This window comes from Danio aesculapii, chromosome 13, assembly GCF_903798145.1.
Source record: "Danio aesculapii chromosome 13, fDanAes4.1, whole genome shotgun sequence".
Lineage (NCBI taxonomy): Eukaryota > Metazoa > Chordata > Actinopteri > Cypriniformes > Danionidae > Danio > Danio aesculapii.
Window position 1 is genome coordinate 10,747,906 of NC_079447.1, and position 18,138 is coordinate 10,766,043.

Consider the following 18,138-nt stretch of genomic DNA (forward strand, 5'->3'; position numbering starts at 1 on the left):
GTCAAATGTGTAAACATTTAGCTGCAGTTTGCGTTTCTGCCTTCAGATGTCTCTGGGGCTAAGTAGCTGTAGGAACTCTAAAGCTTTAAATAAAAGTGAAATCATCAACAGCCTGACCCCTTCTATGTTCACAAATACAAGCGCAGCCGTTTAGAGGCCATTTCTGGTTAATAATAAATTCCGTTGGTAATTTTCCAGATATTTACTGGTATCACTGTGTGAAAATAGCTAATGACTATTTATTCATGTTTGTTTTAAATGTCAGGTGACCACCATCTTCTCTGAAAGCACCTCCACTCTGAACCTGAAGTCTCGTCAGTTCCAGCCGCTAGACAGCAAGCGAATTCAGGCTCAGTCCACAGTGTGTGAGACCAGCGCCGAGTGGCAGCAGCTGCAGCTCAGAGTGCACACCTTCACGGCCTGCGCTGTGGTGGGCTTGGGGATGTTGCCTGATAAACTCAATCCTGTGGTGCGGCCCCTGATGGAGGCTGCCCGGCGGGAGGAGAACAGCCTTGTTCAGGGTTGTGCAGCATCCAACATCGCACATCTGCTGCAGCTGTGTGCTGCCAGATCTCCCTGTCCTAATGCCAAGATCGTGAAGAATCTCTGCAGTTCAGTGTGTGTGGACCCCATGCTCACACCTAGTGCTGCTTGTCCCGTCCCACCAGCCAGCACTCCAATACAGGAGAGCAGTAAAGGTAAGACAAAGACCTTAGCTCGTTTTTTTTTTTTTTTTTTTTAATTTGATTGAATATTTAATTTTTTTCATTTTAATCTATTTAAATTTTTTTTTTTTACAATAAAAAATACTATAAAAATATATATCATTTTAATTATTTTCATTTAATTGCTAATAAAATTTTTACTTTAACTATTTTATTATCAATATTATTATTTTAATTTTTTAATTTTTTATTTTTATGAATCTATTGCTATTATTAATGTTATTATTATTATTATTTTGTTATCATTTTTGTGAATATATTATTATTTTTTTATTATTATTTTTTTAAATAAATATAAAATTGTTATAATTTTTTTAGGAATATTTTATTATTAATATTTGATTATTATTTTTATGAAATTATTATTACTTTTAGAATTAATATTTTATTTTTAAGAATTTTATTATTGTTATTTTATTTTAAAGAATATAATATTAGTAGTAGTATTATCATTTTATTTTTAGCAATGTATTACCATTTTTATTTCAAGGAATATGTTTATTATTATTATTAATATTATTATTATTATTATTATTATTATTATTATTATTATTATTATTATTAAATTTTTTTATGAATATATTGCTATTATTATTATTTTTATTAATATTGTTATTTTTATGAATATGTTATAATAATAATAATAATAATAATAATAATAATAATAATAATTTTTATTATTATTATTATTATTATTATTTATTTTTAGGATTATTATTATTATTATGTTGTTATTTTTATGATTATGTTGTTGTTGTTGTTGTTGTTGTTGTTGTTGTTGTTATTTTGATGATTAAAAAAAATGAATGTATATTTTTTATGAATATTTTATTATTAATATTTTTATATTAATATTTTGTTATTATTTTTATGAATTATTATTGTTGTTGTTGTTGTTGTTGTTGTTGTTGTTGTTGTTGTTGTTGTTATTATTATTATTATTATTATTATTATTATTATTATTATTATTATTATTATTATATTTAAGAATATAAAATATTATTTTATTTTTAGAAATATGGTACTATTAATGTTTCTAAAGTGAGCCCAGTCGTTTCATGGGACTTAAAGGAGTTGTGTCTTTACTCTTGCAGCATCAGTGGCAGAGAAGGATGCAATGCATCACATGGTGAACAAAACAAAGGGCATCATCACTCTGTACCGGCATCAGAAAGCAGCGTTTGCCATCACCAGTAAAAGAGGACCGACCCCCAAAACCCCTAAAAGCAACACCAACAATGACCTGCCCGTCGGGGGCAGCATAAGCACAGAAACAGACGAGGTATTTACAGAAGATATCCACTGCTTCACTGTATTTTCTTCATATAACTGATTTTAACAATGTCTTTTGAACATTAAACTAGAGCAAAAAGCCGTGTCTTATCCAGAGGAGAGGAGCAGAGTTCTGCCTGATGACTGTTGCCAGACATTTCAGCAAAGAGTTGACAAAAACGCTGCCTTATCTGTGGGAGTCTATGACCGGCCCATTGAGGAATGCACTGCATGCTCATGAATTTGGTACGCTCGCTTTAATTAATTTTGCTCATCTTGACCTTTCTTTTGACATTCAAGGAAAGTAGCTTGAGAATTGTGCGAGTAGGTCTTTGTAGTGGTGGGCTTTTTTTTCTTAATGCAAACTAAGGCAAAAAAAGTCTTTTATTTGACACCCTTTTTTGGGGTGACTAAACTGACTAAAGTAAACTGACTAAAGACTAAATATATATTCACTTGCAATGTTGTTGAGGAAAAAAAAAACTATGTAAACTTTCAAAATTAAAAACTTGACCAAAATATTTTCTCAAAGGGATCGTTCACCCAACAAGTCTAACTGGGCCTGAACTTGTTTGAGTTTATTTTTTCTGTTTAACAAAAAACATGATTTTCTTGAAGAATATTTGGTCAAAAAAGCTGCCATTTGACATCCATTAGTAAAAGCAAAAAATCCTATGGAAGTCAATGACAAGTTAAAGTATTTTTTCCTAAATTCTTTCTTTCTCAATAAAAGAAACTCAGACATGTAAATGAGGACAGAAGTTTTATTTTTTTAGCGAACTTTAAAGACAAAATATTACAGTTTTATTGCAAACTTTCCTACTTGTGGTTGCCAAATTTTTAGGTTTAAATCCTCATTTTAAGCTGTCTTCAAAGTAAAACAGAGGGTAGAAAACATGTCCTTAATCTTATTCTTGCAGCTATGAGGAAGCACGAAGGGGAAAAAGGACCACTTTTTAAAAGCATGCATGTTTGAATTCATCTCCATTCAATCTTCTATTCGAATGAAGATTGGCATTTATTAAAGATTTAATCTGGCAACCACAAGTAGGTTTTATGTGATCTTTAAGCAGTTTTTCTCAGTGACTGAGTTGAATCTAAAAGGAGTCTTGACTGTTATCAACTTCATTTGTTGACATTTTTGAACGAGATACTGTTGGTATAATCCATTTCAATGATCAATGCTAAGCTAGAAGTGCTCCTGCCAGACTCAGAGATCACCTGAAGTGATTTAAAATATGGTAAAACTGTTTAACTCCAGGGGACTTGGAAAATGAGCCTTTTACTTGCTTGCTTTACTGGCTTACTTACTGGCTTGCTCTACTGACTTGCTTTACTGACTAATTTACTTTGCAGACTTATTTACTTTACGGACTTATTTACTTTACCGACTTATTTACATTACTGACTTACTGGCTTGCTTTACTAACTGATTTACTTTACTGACTTACTGACCTGTTTACTTTACTGACTTGCCTTACTAACTTATTTACTTTACTGACTTACTGACCTGTTTACTTTACTGACTTGCCTTACTGACCTGTTTACTTTACTGACTTGCCTTACTAACGTATTTACTTTACTGACTTACTGACTTGCTTTTACTGACTTATTTACTTTACTGACTTGCTTTTACTGCTTTTACTGACTTATTTACTTTACTGACTTTTATTGACTTATTTACTTTACTGACTTATTTACTTTACTGACTTTTATTGACTTATTTACTTTACCGACTTATTTACTTTTTATTGACTTGGTTTACTGACTTGCTTAACTGATTTATTTACTTTACTGACTTGCTTAACTGACTTATTTACTTTGCTTACTTGCTTTACTGACTTATTTACTTTACTGACTTACTGATACATTTACTGACTTTACTGACTGAGTTGCTGACTTGCTTTACTGACTTAACTTTACTGACTTGCTGATTACTATCTGGGCTAGCGTTTTGTCGCTGCTTTGTTTACACTGCAAGATGGATCGGCGACAGGGACCTCACACTGCATGACTTTTCAATAGGAAGAATCGCCAACAACTTCGTCCAAACTATGGCTCACAGCCAAAAACACGTAGTATATCTTTTGTTAACTACATAACGAGAAAGAAGCCTTTAATAGGGTAAAAAATGTACATATTAGCTCACCTGGGTTTGAAGGGAATTAGCAATTTCTCCTCAACTTTCTTTTTTAACTTTCTGTATGAAACGTCAAACAGACACTGGTGCTCCTGTCAAACCTCCACTAGTTTTCCCTCCATTTCTTGGGTCCAAATAAACCGAAAATGAGCGCTTTTAACTTCTACCTCAACCTCCTGCTGACCTGCAGGTACACACACACACACACACACACAAGTGAATGCTACCCTCTCATTGGCTGTAGGCAATCGCCGATGTTATTTTCAGTCGAAACTCATTTCACACAGCATGGTTTGAATCGCCGACAGCTCCAGATATTTAGCACGCCAAATATCTCACAGGCATCGGCGACTCATCTGCGATTCTCTCAGATCGCGTCTTTGATAGTTCACACTGTGTGATTGTTACTCACGTGGACGAGCATCGATTTGCCTGTGATTTCAGGCATTTGTCGGCGATTTCTCAACCTGACGGCGAGTCAAAATCGGGGCTAAAATGATGCAGTCTGAACTCGGCATTACTGACTTGCTTTTACTGACTTATTTACTTTACTGACTTGCTTTACTGACTTGTTTACTTTACCGACTGACTTATTTACTTCACTGACTTATTTACTTTACTGACTTGCTTTACTGACTTATTTACTTTACTGACTTATTTACTTTACTGACTTACTGACTTGCTTTACTGACTTGTTTACTTTACCGACTGACTTATTTACTTTACTGACTTGCTTTACTGATTTTGCTTTATTGATTTGCTGACTTTCTTTACTGACTTATTTACTTTTACTGACTTGCTTTACACATGTACTTACTGACTTATTATTATTGTTTTTTAATTTAAGTGGAATGTTCCTTTAAACTCTTTCCCAAACTTCTTATTTTATGTCTGTATGTGTTTGCAGATTCCAGCCAGTTGTTGAAGCAGGGCGACTCTGTTGCTCAGGATCTTGTAAACTCTCTCCAAGTGCTTGAAGTCACAGCAGGAGCCATGTCACAAGAGCTCATCCCTTTAGTACGTGCAACACTCCTCGAACACTCAACAACAGCTTGCCTAAAACCCCATGCACTCTTACAGTCAGTCTCCTGTTGTTTTGTATCTGCAGTTGATGGAGCAGCTGCCTCTGCTGTGCACCTGTCTGCAGCATCCATATACTGCTGTACGTCATATGGCTGCTCGCTGTGTTGGCGTGCTCAGCAAGATCGCCACAATGGAGACCATGAATGTGTTTCTGGAGCAGGTGCTGCCCTGGTTGGGTGCTATTGATGACAACACCAAGCAGGAGGGAGCCATTGAAGCCCTGGCCTGTATCCTCTGCACCATAATATTGCTGTTTTCTTGAATCAAAAATGGCTTGGCACAAACAGTTATTTAAAACAAAATAGTAACACTTTAGAATAATGCTCCATTTGTTAATTTATTTACTAACATTTAAGCAGTGAATAATCTTGTAAAGCATTTATTAATCAGTCCAACATTAACTGATGGATCATTAAAATCCAAAGTTGTGCTTGTTATCATTAGTTCATGTTAACTCACAGTGCATTAACTAATGTTATTTACCTTAAACAACATTAACCAGCTATAACAAATAAATGTTCATGTTAGTAAATGCATTAGCTTTAACAAATTGACCATTATTTCAAAATGTTACAAGAAAAAACTATGATCTCGAGTCAAACGCTTGAGATTTGCATGTTTATTAAAACTCTTCGATCACAGTGGTACGTTTATATCTTGCGTTTAATATGATATAGTTATGAAATAATAACGAAAGAATCTTTAGTCTCTTTAACCTTTATTATTATTTCAGTGTATTATTTTATTTAGATTGTCAGAGAGGTGATGTGATAAGGGATTTAAGGCTGATTTATACATCTGCGTCGAGTGATTGGCGTGACCCATGCAGTGAGGTTTTTATGTGTAGAGTTTCTTCATGATTTTTTGAATGCTACCTTAATGTACAAGTAGCTAAAACTCGCTGATTCTGAGGTGGGAACTGGTGGACATGCAGTAACGTTAATTATAAGGTAAACCTAAAACAAGTTTTCATCTGGAGCTCCTTCACGGGAGTCGACACTTGTAAACATTCGCTCCATTGGGCTCGTGGCTCTCAGCACCACCCACGCTCGTCACTGCTACCAAGCCGACCAATTACAGAGCTTGCGCTACGTGTCATTGCGACGTGTAGTTACATTTTGTTGAGAGGTCAGCTACGGCGAGGGCTATGCGACCGCGCTCAGGCTGCACTGGAGCAAATGCATACACGTGTGCTTGGCGCAGAAGTATAAATCAGCCTTTATAGTTTGGATATAAACACTAATGTTTATGGTAAAGATTAAAATCACCTTTTGAAAGCAGCTTGGGACTTCAGGTGAAGCTTGTAGCAATAACATTATGCTAATAGGTGGGGACAAGAAATCATTCTTCATACTTTTAAGAGATTCTTCAATAATACTTTTGGGTTAGTTAGAAAATCATTTATTCAAACGGCGTTTTAAAATAATACATGCATATATAATTGAATATTTTTTTGTACCAAATAATATGCTGTAAATGTCAGCAAAATAATTTTAAATTGTCAATCATGCGTGAGTCTTGAACTATTATTCACAAAAATGTTTTCCACAATAATTTTCAACATTGGCATTTTATAATTACATTTTAGTATATATTATAAAAAATAATACATTTATTGTACCAAATAAAATGTTGTAAATGTGAGCAACTTATAATTTTTTTATTATTTTAAGTTGTCAATCATGGGTGAGCCTTGATTTGATGTTTCATTTAAAAAAAAAAAAAAAAAAAGAAAGAAACTGGTTATTATTTTATCCAGAAATGTTCAAATTGTAACTTTTTGTTCTGCAAAGAAACATTTAATCATAGAAAAAACAAACTATTATTTACAAAAATGTGATTCAAGAAATATTCAGCCGCACTGTTTTTCACAATAATAATAATTTTCAGCATTGCCATTATATAATTACATTTCTATTATATAATATAAAATATATTTATTGTACCAAATAAAATGTTGTAAATGTCAGCAAATTATTTATTTTAAGTTGTCAGAATCACGGGTGAGTCTTGATTTCGATTTAAAGAAAGAGAGAAAGAAAGAAAAGAAACTAAACAAAACTGGTTATCAGTTTATCTAGAATTGTTCAAATTATAACTTTGGTTCTGCAAAAAGACATTGAATGATAGAAAAAAACATAAAAATTATTTTCAAAAATGTTTCAAGAAATATTCAGCAGCTCTGTTTTTCACAATAATAATAATTTTCTGCATTGCCATTTATATATGCATTACTTTAAGATGTAAAAATAACTGGTATATTGTATGTCACGTCATATAAATGTAGTCTTGTAGGTCAAAGACCTCAATTGTTATGTTTTAAATCTCTGTTCAGTTGTGTATAAACCTGTGACTGATGAACACGGGCCTTCAGAACATGTGCGTTATCCCTGAGCTCAGAGTCCAGGTGTAATGGAGCAGTTGGATGTTGATATTGTGCCCTACATCGTGCTGCTGGTGGTCCCAGTGTTGGGTCGTATGAGTGACCCCTGTGACAGCGTGCGCTTCATGGCCACACAATGCTTTGCTACTCTGATTCGACTGCTTCCTCTCGAGGTGAGTATTCAGTAATGAGCATAATCCAGTATTCCTGCTTTTTGTAGTTTTCAAATGAAGAAAGAGGTTTAGGGCATATCTGTTTTTATTATGGTGCAGATAAAGCTCAATACTTACCAGCACAGCCATTACACAACATTTTTTGCATAATTTTTTTTTTTCCCTTGGTTTTTTAGGCTGGAATCCCAGACCCACCATCGATGTCTGAAGATCTCATTCGGCAGAAGGCCAGAGAACGACACTTTCTTGAGCAGCTGCTGGATGGAAGGAAACTGGAAAACTACAAGATTCCTGTGCCCATCAAAGCAGAGCTCAGGAAATACCAGCAGGTGTGTTTGCTTTTCACAATCCACAGGAATTCTTTTAATGAATTAATGAAATGAGCCTGAGGGTTGGGAAATACTGTAATATGAAAGAATTGCAAGAATTTGAATCTTTGCTGGCAGTTCATTCCACTGTGGTGATCCCTGATAATCAGGTACAAAGCCGTAGGACTGTGAGAGTGAGTGAATCTTTTGCCTTTTTTTTTTCTCTCTTTAATTTTGTTTATTGTGAACACCCAATTGAATACAATATTTCAAGGTACATTTGAATGTATGTGACCTTAAGTGACATACATTCTCAGGTGTACTAACTATACATGGCACTCAAATGTTGCTAGATTATAAAATGAAAAATAACACAAAAACGAAAGAAAATAATAAAAACTGAGACTTTACATCCAGGGTGAGAATGCATGTCGTAATATAATTCCTTCCAGAATAATCCTAAATGACCACCTTCATCATACACCTGAGGAGAACACCCAATACAATGTGAATATATAGCCATATACGTATACACACATTAGCATGTATTTATCAGTTGAGCATCTTCTATTTGTTTATAGCAACAAAATTAGGTCTTCTAACTGAAATATATTCAACCCATTTCCTCCATTTCAAAGCTGGTCCCTCTTGTTGTAGCCATTTGTGTGTGATTTTGCTTTTTTACTGGCAGCCATGAGAACATGCATCAGGCATTTATTGTCTGCCGTTACTGTATATAGATTTACACAGCCAAAATATAACAGCTTACTTTCTAGAGGTATATCTCTTTCAAATATATGTTCAAGAGCCTCCTGTATTTCTTACCAGTATGCTAATCTTTTGCTTTTTAATGACACTGTCAAAACAATTATTTATGTGCATATAGTTTATAATAAATGTGTGTTTGCGGCAAGGGAGGGATCAGTCTGTCACTTGCATGAGATTAACCAATAACAAAGCGCAACCATCAAATTTTAATTGATAATATAAAGTACTGTCTTTTTCTTTTGGATTGGGAAGCCAAACCTTTTGGATTTATTTTCAATTTTACTGTCCAAAGTATGTAAATGATTAAAACCGTACCACTTTTTTAGGACAGTACGGTAGCAAAAAGGTGGAGCTAAACTCCCTGCTGATTGCTATTAGTTTACAGAGAAATATCACTTCTGTGTGATACAAGCCAGGGGAAAAATAACACTGGTAGTGCCTTTTTAAAAAAAAATTATGCACAACACTGTATAAATACAATGATAATGTACATTAATAAACCATGCTCAAACAAAGAAGCAGCGCCCCTTGTGCTTTCAGATGTGATGTGAACAATTGATTCTTCTTGTGACAAACAGTCACATGCCAAGAAGTCAGAGCAGGATCTGCTGGATTGTTCACATCACATCTGAAAGCACAAGGGGCGCTGCTTCTATACAGTATTTGCACTCTTCTACATTTGGAATAATGAACTTCAGTGTGCAAAAGATGGGATATTTAAATGTCCACCCTGTACAGATTTATTCTTCAAGCCACAATTATGTTATTTGCAACTGTGGCATACACCACACCTACCAAATAAGGGTACATTTGGCAGTGAAAACTCGAGCCTGATCTGGGTGACCTGTACCAAACCATACTGCATTGAACTGCTCAGTGGAAATATGCAGCACATGTCAAATAAGATGACTGTTCTCTGACAATGGGCTGGTTCAACATGTCACTCACATGAGATCCACCAATAGCAGACGATCTAATACTAATCTAATAAGTAAAATCAAGTTATTTCTGTATGTTCTTGTATTTTTTCGTGTGTAGACCTTGATTCCAGATGCATGTCATGATGGAGGAAAAATACTATTGCAGTTTCTGTTTTATGCAGATTTAAAAGAGTCATTCTGATCTTTTTTTTGTAGGATGGTGTGAACTGGCTGGCGTTTTTGAACAAGTACAAGCTCCATGGGATTTTGTGTGATGATATGGGTCTGGGTAAAACCCTGCAGTCCATCTGTATTCTGGCTGGTGATCATTTCCTCAGGTACGTCACTAAGCAGCTGCATTTCTCGTACATTATAGGTCATAAACTTAATTTTTGACCTGAATATGTGTGCAGAGCTCAGGAATACACCAGGACAAAAGCCCCAGACTCTTGCCCTTTGCCCTCCATAGTGGTGTGTCCGCCCACCCTTACGGGCCACTGGGTGGATGAGGTCGGGAAGTTCTGCTCTAAAGAGTTTCTTAATCCTTTGCATTATACTGGCCCTCCCACTGAACGAGCAAGGTATGATCAGAAGAAATGATTTTTAAAAAATTAGTATTCATTTGTTGGGACGTGCAAAAAAAATGGGTGGTAAATGCATGTCTGGTTCTGTGTCTGCAGGTTGCAGCACCAGGTGAAAAAACATAATCTTGTTGTTGCCTCTTATGATGTCGTTAGGAATGACGTTGAGTTTTTCAGGTAACAAGTTATTTGTGTTCATTTATAGATGTCATGTGTATACAGTGGAGGGATGGTTAAGTGTTTAATGTTTTAATGCTGTTTCTTCTGTACAGGGATATTAAATTTAATTACTGTATCCTTGACGAGGGTCACGTTATTAAGAACGGGAAGACCAAACTCTCCAAAGCGATCAAGCAGTTAACTGCCAACTACAGATTAATTCTCTCAGGAACGCCCATCCAGGTGAGATTGAGCCTTAGTGTGCTGCTGATCAAAAGTTTGTGGTCACTAAAATTGTATTTCTTTAAAATGATTTGTCTCCATCTTGAACTCTTATGGAGCATTCACACCAGACGTGTCTTGCGTGAATAAATTGCGCTATTCGCGTGCAAATAGATGCATAGACATTTTTACTCGAGTTTACTTGCTGCATTTCTGCGTCAAATTTGCTTCACAGTAGACGTGGATTCAGTCATGGGCAGGGCTTCTGTCTGCCCGGTGACTCTAGCTTTGTTGCTAAATGGCTAACATGCATTTTATTGAGCAAGTAGCTGTGCTTTATGTGCTTTAGGAATGGCTGAAAAACAGCGTAGATTCGTTTGGTGCCATGTCTGAGTGCACTAGATTCTTTCGGAGGTGCACCCAGCTCTGTAAATTCATCAACTCCTTCAGAAAACTATACCTGGATGATGGAAGCTTACAGCAGGGCTTCCTGAGCCAGTCCCAGTTTGATGAGCTGTTTTCTCATGTTGGCAGCAGGATTTCCCTTTGGGAGGCGCATATTTTCTGTGTCATTGGCGCTGCCTCATTTGCATGGATAGCACCGCAGGATGTCTATTCACATCTTTGCATTGACTTTACATGTAAATCACTTGTGCTTGATGCTTCATCCGCATCTAGTGTGAACACATCATTACACTCACTAAGGGTTTATGTATTCAATTTACAAAAAAATGAGAGATTTTAAATATTAGTTATTATTATTATTATTATTATTATTTTTTTTTTATTTTTAATTTTTTTTGCATTTTAAAATGTGATGCAAAGCTGAATTTTCAGCATTATTATTCCAGTATTCTTATGAATCTGCAGAAATCATTCTAAAGTGATTTGCTAATAAATTTAATAAAGTGATCAAGCTAATAAAGTAAAACGTATCAGTGTTGTGATCTTTTTTTTTTGTTTTGTTTTTTTTAATTTGAAGAATAGTATTTAAGAATCACTAAGAACAATTCATTATGAATAGCATTTAACAATCATTTAACAATAATAGAATTTTAAATTTTTTTATATTATAAATGTCTTTACTGTTACTTTTGATCAATTCTGGTCCAAACTTCAAAATAGTGAGTTTAGATTTTGGCAGTTTAATGTCTGTTTGTTTTAGTTTTATCTGTTTGTTTTTGTCTTTTTAGAACAATGTTCTGGAGTTGTGGTCTCTTTTTGACTTCCTGATGCCAGGCTTTCTTGGTACGGAGCGACAGTTTGCTGCTCGCTATGGGAAGCCCATCCTTGCCAGTCGAGATGCTAAAAGTTCCTCACGCGAACAGGAAGCAGGTATGAATTTTAACATCTCTCTGTCTTATACTAGCATCACATACTTCTAAATCTGAGGCTGTTGTTGACCACTTTAGGCCATATCTACACCTAGTATTAAGGCTGGAAAACACCAAGTCGGAGCTCAGGAAGTTTTGGGCCTTCAGAAAGTGTCTGTCAGACTAGTTTGTTTGGTGTTTTCCCACACTTCGCCTCTAATCAGGTTCAAGTCAGAGGAAGTTTGCCCGATTTAGTAGGCGACTCAGTGAATTCAATAAAAACTGAAGTGACAAATCTGTTCATTAAGCAAGTGATCTTTAGATGTTAGTTTTAAGACCATCTATAAGCTAGTATGCTCAGTGACCATTCACATACAAAGTATGAAGTTTGCCTAAATGGATCAACAATTTTTTTCACATCCTCATACTTCAGTTTTCTAATCAAATCCCTTCAAGATGATTCTCATTTAATTTTCGTTTGATGTGCTTGAGCTCAACCACTGGCAGAGGTGTGATAAAACAAAAAAGGCTTCTGTTTTTTTAAAAGGGAGGAGATACTCTGTTCCACACTCTCCGTGTTTAAGTTAAGATGGACAAACATTGAATAAACAAAAATATGCACATAGAATAAAATACAAAAATGTGCACAAATGTGTGTATGCACAACATACTTCACAGGATCTTTAAAGCAATCTGATCTAAAGCTCTGTCAACTGCCTCTGATCAGAAAACCATGTTGACTCGTGATTTATAAAATGTTATTTAAACTCTTAATCATCTTGTTCATCCAAGTCATTTTGAGGTTATAATAATGTTTTTTCAGGTGTGCTGGCAATGGAGGCATTGCATAGACAGGTTCTGCCCTTCTTACTGAGGAGAATGAAGGATGATGTGCTTCAAGATCTGCCACCCAAGATCATACAGGATTACTACTGCAACCTCAGTCCTCTACAGGTACAAAAACACATGTGCTCTGTGAAATCATGATTACAGCAAGAGTTAGCAGTTTTTGATGTCTAGCTTTCATGATAACACTTAGTAGCATTACAGTAAAGCATAGATGCCCATGCTTATTGGACGATTGATTAATTGTCTATCATTTTATGTCTATGATTTTTACAACTTCTAATTGGTCAGTTAGCATGTATGTCATTAAAATGTGCATGACTCAAAACTACTGACGTTAATGTCACATGACATGTTTATCGCAAGTCATGTGTCCAGTCTTTGACATTTCGAGTTATCGCACACTTGACGAGCACTTTCTATACACTAACACAATGTTATATAATATACAACAATGCAGATGGCACATAAGGAAGCTGAACAGTGCCACAGATATCCTTTGGCCAGCAATGAGCATTTAAAAAGATTTCCTCAGAATCTTGTGGAGTCTGCTTAATTTTGCATTAGATTCAGTGATCGCAGAATCGCACTATTTCTGGAGAGAACACAACAGCTTACTATTCATTATATAAAATCGAACTTTTAATCAGGGAAAATTAGACCGTTTGAGGCAAAAGTCAGGCAGTTTGGTTTAGAGCAGGAACCCTGAATCTCTCACCCGTGTCTACTCAGGTTCAACTGTATGAAGACTTTGCGAAATCTCGCGCGAAGGTGAATGTGGATGACGTGATTTCTACAGCGTCTACACAAGAGGATGAAGAGAAGCCCAAACTCAAGGCCACCGGACACGTCTTCCAGGTTTGTCCCGGGGGCAGTCATTAAATGAGTGCAGAAATTTCCTTCATTTTAGTCAAGCGGTCTGAGATGCTGTTGTGTTGGCTGTTGTTTCAGGCTCTGCAGTATCTGAGGAAGCTGTGTAATCATCCAGCACTGGTTCTGACTCCTCAACACCCCGAATATAAGCACATCACAGAGCAGCTGAGCACTCAGCACTCCAACCTCAGGGACATCCAGCACGCTCCCAAACTCTCAGCCCTCAAACAGGTGACTAACACAGCACTGCCGTCACGAGGGAGAAATAACCATCATTCTGACTCTTATATCAAGCAGTTTCTGACTGTAAGCTCAGGGAAGTCATTTGTGATCACACAACACAATTTTGAATGTCTAATATTAGGCTTTTTACTTTGAAAATAGTTTCAGATGGTGTGGTTATAGAAGCAGTATTTATTTTTCTTTAATCAGTTACATGTTTTTTTTTCTTTTCTTTTTTTCTTAAATATTTTAACATTTTTAAATATTAGATTAAACTTTTCGATCATTGTCAGCCAAATAAAATCACTTAAAGGTTTAATTTACACAAATTAATAATTTATTTACATAGATAGGGATGTACTGGTATTGTAAAAACTGTCGTACCGCAATAGCAAATGTTTTCGATATGATATTACTGTGGTCGTATGACTCGATAAAGCGATAGGTCTTCTGAGAAGTTTCATCAGGCGAATGGAGTGAACGGGAGGTAGCGTGAACTACAGTTCTCGTCAGCCCAGATGTGGCCATCATCCTTTGCTGGATCTGTAGCAACAACAGACCGCAATGCGGAAATGGCGGGTGCTGTTAGTAGCGGTGAAGTAAAAGAGCTGAAAATGGTTGAACCTGAAGCAGGTTTTAAATTAGAGGTGTGGAAGCATTTCAGGTTCTCTTTGAAATGAAACGAGAAAGGAGAAAAGGTGACAGACAAAGAAAAAATGGTCTGCAGGCACTGCCAGACATACAAGTCAGGGAATACGACTAACATATTGGGGATTATTTTAGTCAAGGGGACAGCAGAACACAGCACACTGCTCAGATTGACTTGTGGCTCAAAGAGACCTCTATCTCATATATGGCTTGTCCTCTTGAGCGGTGGAAAGACGATGCACATTGTTACCCACTTCTGTTAACCTTGGCCAAGTCATATCACTGTCACAGCAACCTCAGTCCCAAGTGAGAGGGTTTTTTCTGTTGCAGGGGACATTGTAAATGCCCAGAGATCCCAGCTTTTACCAGATAATGTTGATATGCTAATTTTCGTTAAAGACCTGTCTCTATCTGAATAAGTGAGTGTGTGAGTGAATGAGGTGAGTGTTCACTCATTCAGCACATGGTCCAGCTGCAATAAGAAGGCTGCTGTTTTTATTTTTTCTGAGTTTTCAAGAACACTAAATTGAAGCTTTATTTGTTTTACATGGTTTAATAATTTTTATTATTTAAACTTTGAAACAGGAACTTTTTCAATTTTCAGATAGATGGATAATTTGTATGCCATTTGATATGGTCAGTGTTCAGGAAAACTGTTTAACAAACACTTCTGGCACTTTTTTCGAGTCTCTTTTATTAGTTGTTTTTCCTGTAAATGATTCAATAAATACTGCACCGTGTCATTCATACCGAGGTATTACCGTACTGTGAAATTTTGATACCATTACGTCCCTATAAATAATGCTGTTATTCATTTTTATTAACCAATTTTAGGCAATATTAGTTCTGACAAATACTGAAATTTACTTGTGATTTATATCAATGTTAGTTAAAATATCAGCAAAATTATATAAGATTCAAATCGATTAGTAAGATTTAGATTTTTATATATGCAACCACACAATAGACTTTTGGAAGTTTCAGCTTCTTTTTATTATTAATAATTGTCATTGTTTTTTTGTAAAGTCTCTATTAAATTGATTTTAGCTTTAAAATGATCAGATATGTCAATAATAATGATTTAGCTTTTTTACAATTTATTTCTTTATTAGCAAATGTCAGCCAACGTGTTTTGATCAATTTATTCAATTTATTATACATCAACCAGTATTTTTTTTAGTTTTTTTAATATCTATATTAGCCAATGTTTTTTATGTAAATTGTTTATTTTATTGCATTCAATATTAGCCAGTATGAGCTTTTTTTTTTTTTTTGTCCATCAAATAATAATCATTATCAATAAATGTGATAAAGTCTGCTGAACAGTCCAGAACTGACGGTGTTTTGTTGTGTTGTAGCTGCTGTTGGACTGTGGTCTGGGTTCTGCCGGGGCGTCTGACAGCGGCACAGAAGCAGTTGTGGCTCAGCACCGTGTGCTCATCTTCTGCCAGCTGAAAAGCATGCTGGACATCGTGGAGCAGGACCTCCTCAAACCACAGCTGCCTGGCGTCACTTACCTCAGGCTGGACGGCAGCGTTCAGGCCGGACTCAGACACTCCATAGTCTCCAGGTCAAAGATCACTGATACCCATACATTAATCTTAAAGGGATAGTTTACCCAAAAATAAACATGTGTTCTTTTGAACACATGGAAGATAGTGTTGAAGAGCTGAAAACCTGTAACCATTGACTTCCATACTAGGAAAAACAAATACTATGGAAGTCAATGATTACAGGTTTCCAACATTTGTGTTCAACAGAAGAAACTCATAAAGGTTTCAAACATGTAAAGGGTTGTTGACGATTTTGGCTGAACTATTTTTTTTTTTACAGCATTGATGACTTTATTTGGATCACTATATGGGATGTTGTTTTTTTTTTTTTTTTTGTCTGCAGGTTCAATAATGACCCGTCCATAGATGTTCTGCTGCTTACTACACATGTGGGTGGACTGGGCTTAAATCTAACAGGTGCGGATACTGTGGTGTTTGTGGAGCATGACTGGAACCCCATGAGGGACCTGCAGGCCATGGACAGAGCACACAGAATAGGACAGGTACAGAGGAAGATTAAATCATTATTTTATCTTGAATTAATTTTTTTTTGCAATTTATTTAAATAAAAAATAATAATTAAATATATGTATTAATTAATAGAAATCAAATGATCAATATCATCTTTATTTTTAAATGTTTGATAATTGCCAGTAGTTATTTTTTAAATTATTGAATATTGGTTTTATTTATTTATACATCAGATATCAGCATTAGTATTTTTAGCCGGTATTATTGTTTTTGTATCAGCCAACATGTTTTTTCTTCATAAATGATCATTATCTACCAATATTACTAAAAAAAAAATATATATATTTAAAAAAATGTTGGCTTATACATATAGAAAAAAAAACTCAAGTCTGATTGGCTGACAGCTGTGAGATATTAAAGTAATATCAGCACTCTTACAGCCTCTTCACCATTTTACTATTACTCACCCTTTAATTACTACACCCACATGAGTGGCAAGCAGAGGACTACAGTTTGACAAATATTGCTGCTGTTGGACAACATTGTTACAAACCCCTGATGTTAGTCCAGGGGATGGTGGGGTTTGACATTTATTTGTAATTAAAATATATTTATACCAACAGTAAATAAGTGCCAAAATAATACCAAAATTGTGATTTTATTTATATTTCCCAAAGTGAACAAAAACCACGAATAAATCCAAAATAAAGAAAATAAATTAAGGCAAAATATACTATTTACAATATTTACAACACTGAAACAAATACAAAGACAGGAGAGCTGGCAGAAGGGACGTGGGCGGCGCTAAAGAAACGAAAAGAACAAAACCCAAACTAAATCTAACTTCCCAGAAGCGTCTAGCTAACTATGTGAAAACAAAATAATTAGCACGCGAAGAGTCTTCCGAGTCCTGACTGTCTACACTATCTATCTATCCAAAAGTACAAGGGGTGGCGCTCGCCCCTAACCTAATGTACTATACAGAAGAGTAGTCCAAAGTGTTGCAAAATGTATGTCACGTGACCTTCTTACCTGTCCGCTTCGTCCAAGCCTCGTAAACAACGTTTAAACAGAGAAATGGAGGGATCTACAAATAACGGACGGATAACGTGCACACAGAAACGGGCAACAACAAAATACACAGTTAGACGGGTTTTTTCGTGACGCAACGCAACAAGAAAACAAGACAAGAAAGGGAAAAGAGAGAGGGGCTGGTGAGTGGTCTGGCGCGCGCTTTTATGGAGGGTGGTCTTTGCTTATTGGATGTGACGTAAGAATGACGTAACCGGGGGGAGAAATGACTGACAGCTGAAGAGACCAATGAACGGAACCTGTGAATAATGAAAGCAGATATGGGAGAGCAGAGCGAAAGGGAGAAAACACAAACAGAGCACAAAGAACACAAATATGTAACAAACATAATGAATCTTTGAGGCATTTCAAGTGAGAATGTAGTTGTTCAGATTGCAACTACGCAG

General features: G+C 35.6%; 1 protein-coding gene across 1 annotated transcript in view; it reads left to right on the forward strand.

Annotated features, from left to right (window-relative positions):
* btaf1 (BTAF1 RNA polymerase II, B-TFIID transcription factor-associated) overlaps window positions 1-18,138 on the forward strand; it is a 53,919-nt gene that overhangs the window by 33,143 nt on the left and 2,638 nt on the right. The window contains exons 20-36 of the mRNA XM_056470407.1: window positions 266-698; window positions 1,820-2,007; window positions 2,090-2,243; window positions 5,045-5,154; window positions 5,246-5,447; window positions 7,628-7,776; window positions 7,953-8,105; window positions 9,989-10,110; window positions 10,186-10,353; window positions 10,453-10,530; window positions 10,626-10,755; window positions 11,928-12,069; window positions 12,871-13,001; window positions 13,626-13,751; window positions 13,845-13,997; window positions 15,995-16,206; window positions 16,533-16,692. Of these exons, the coding sequence (XP_056326382.1) occupies window positions 266-698; window positions 1,820-2,007; window positions 2,090-2,243; window positions 5,045-5,154; window positions 5,246-5,447; window positions 7,628-7,776; window positions 7,953-8,105; window positions 9,989-10,110; window positions 10,186-10,353; window positions 10,453-10,530; window positions 10,626-10,755; window positions 11,928-12,069; window positions 12,871-13,001; window positions 13,626-13,751; window positions 13,845-13,997; window positions 15,995-16,206; window positions 16,533-16,692 (2,811 nt within the window). The remainder of the gene's footprint in view (window positions 1-265; window positions 699-1,819; window positions 2,008-2,089; window positions 2,244-5,044; window positions 5,155-5,245; window positions 5,448-7,627; window positions 7,777-7,952; window positions 8,106-9,988; window positions 10,111-10,185; window positions 10,354-10,452; window positions 10,531-10,625; window positions 10,756-11,927; window positions 12,070-12,870; window positions 13,002-13,625; window positions 13,752-13,844; window positions 13,998-15,994; window positions 16,207-16,532; window positions 16,693-18,138) is intronic.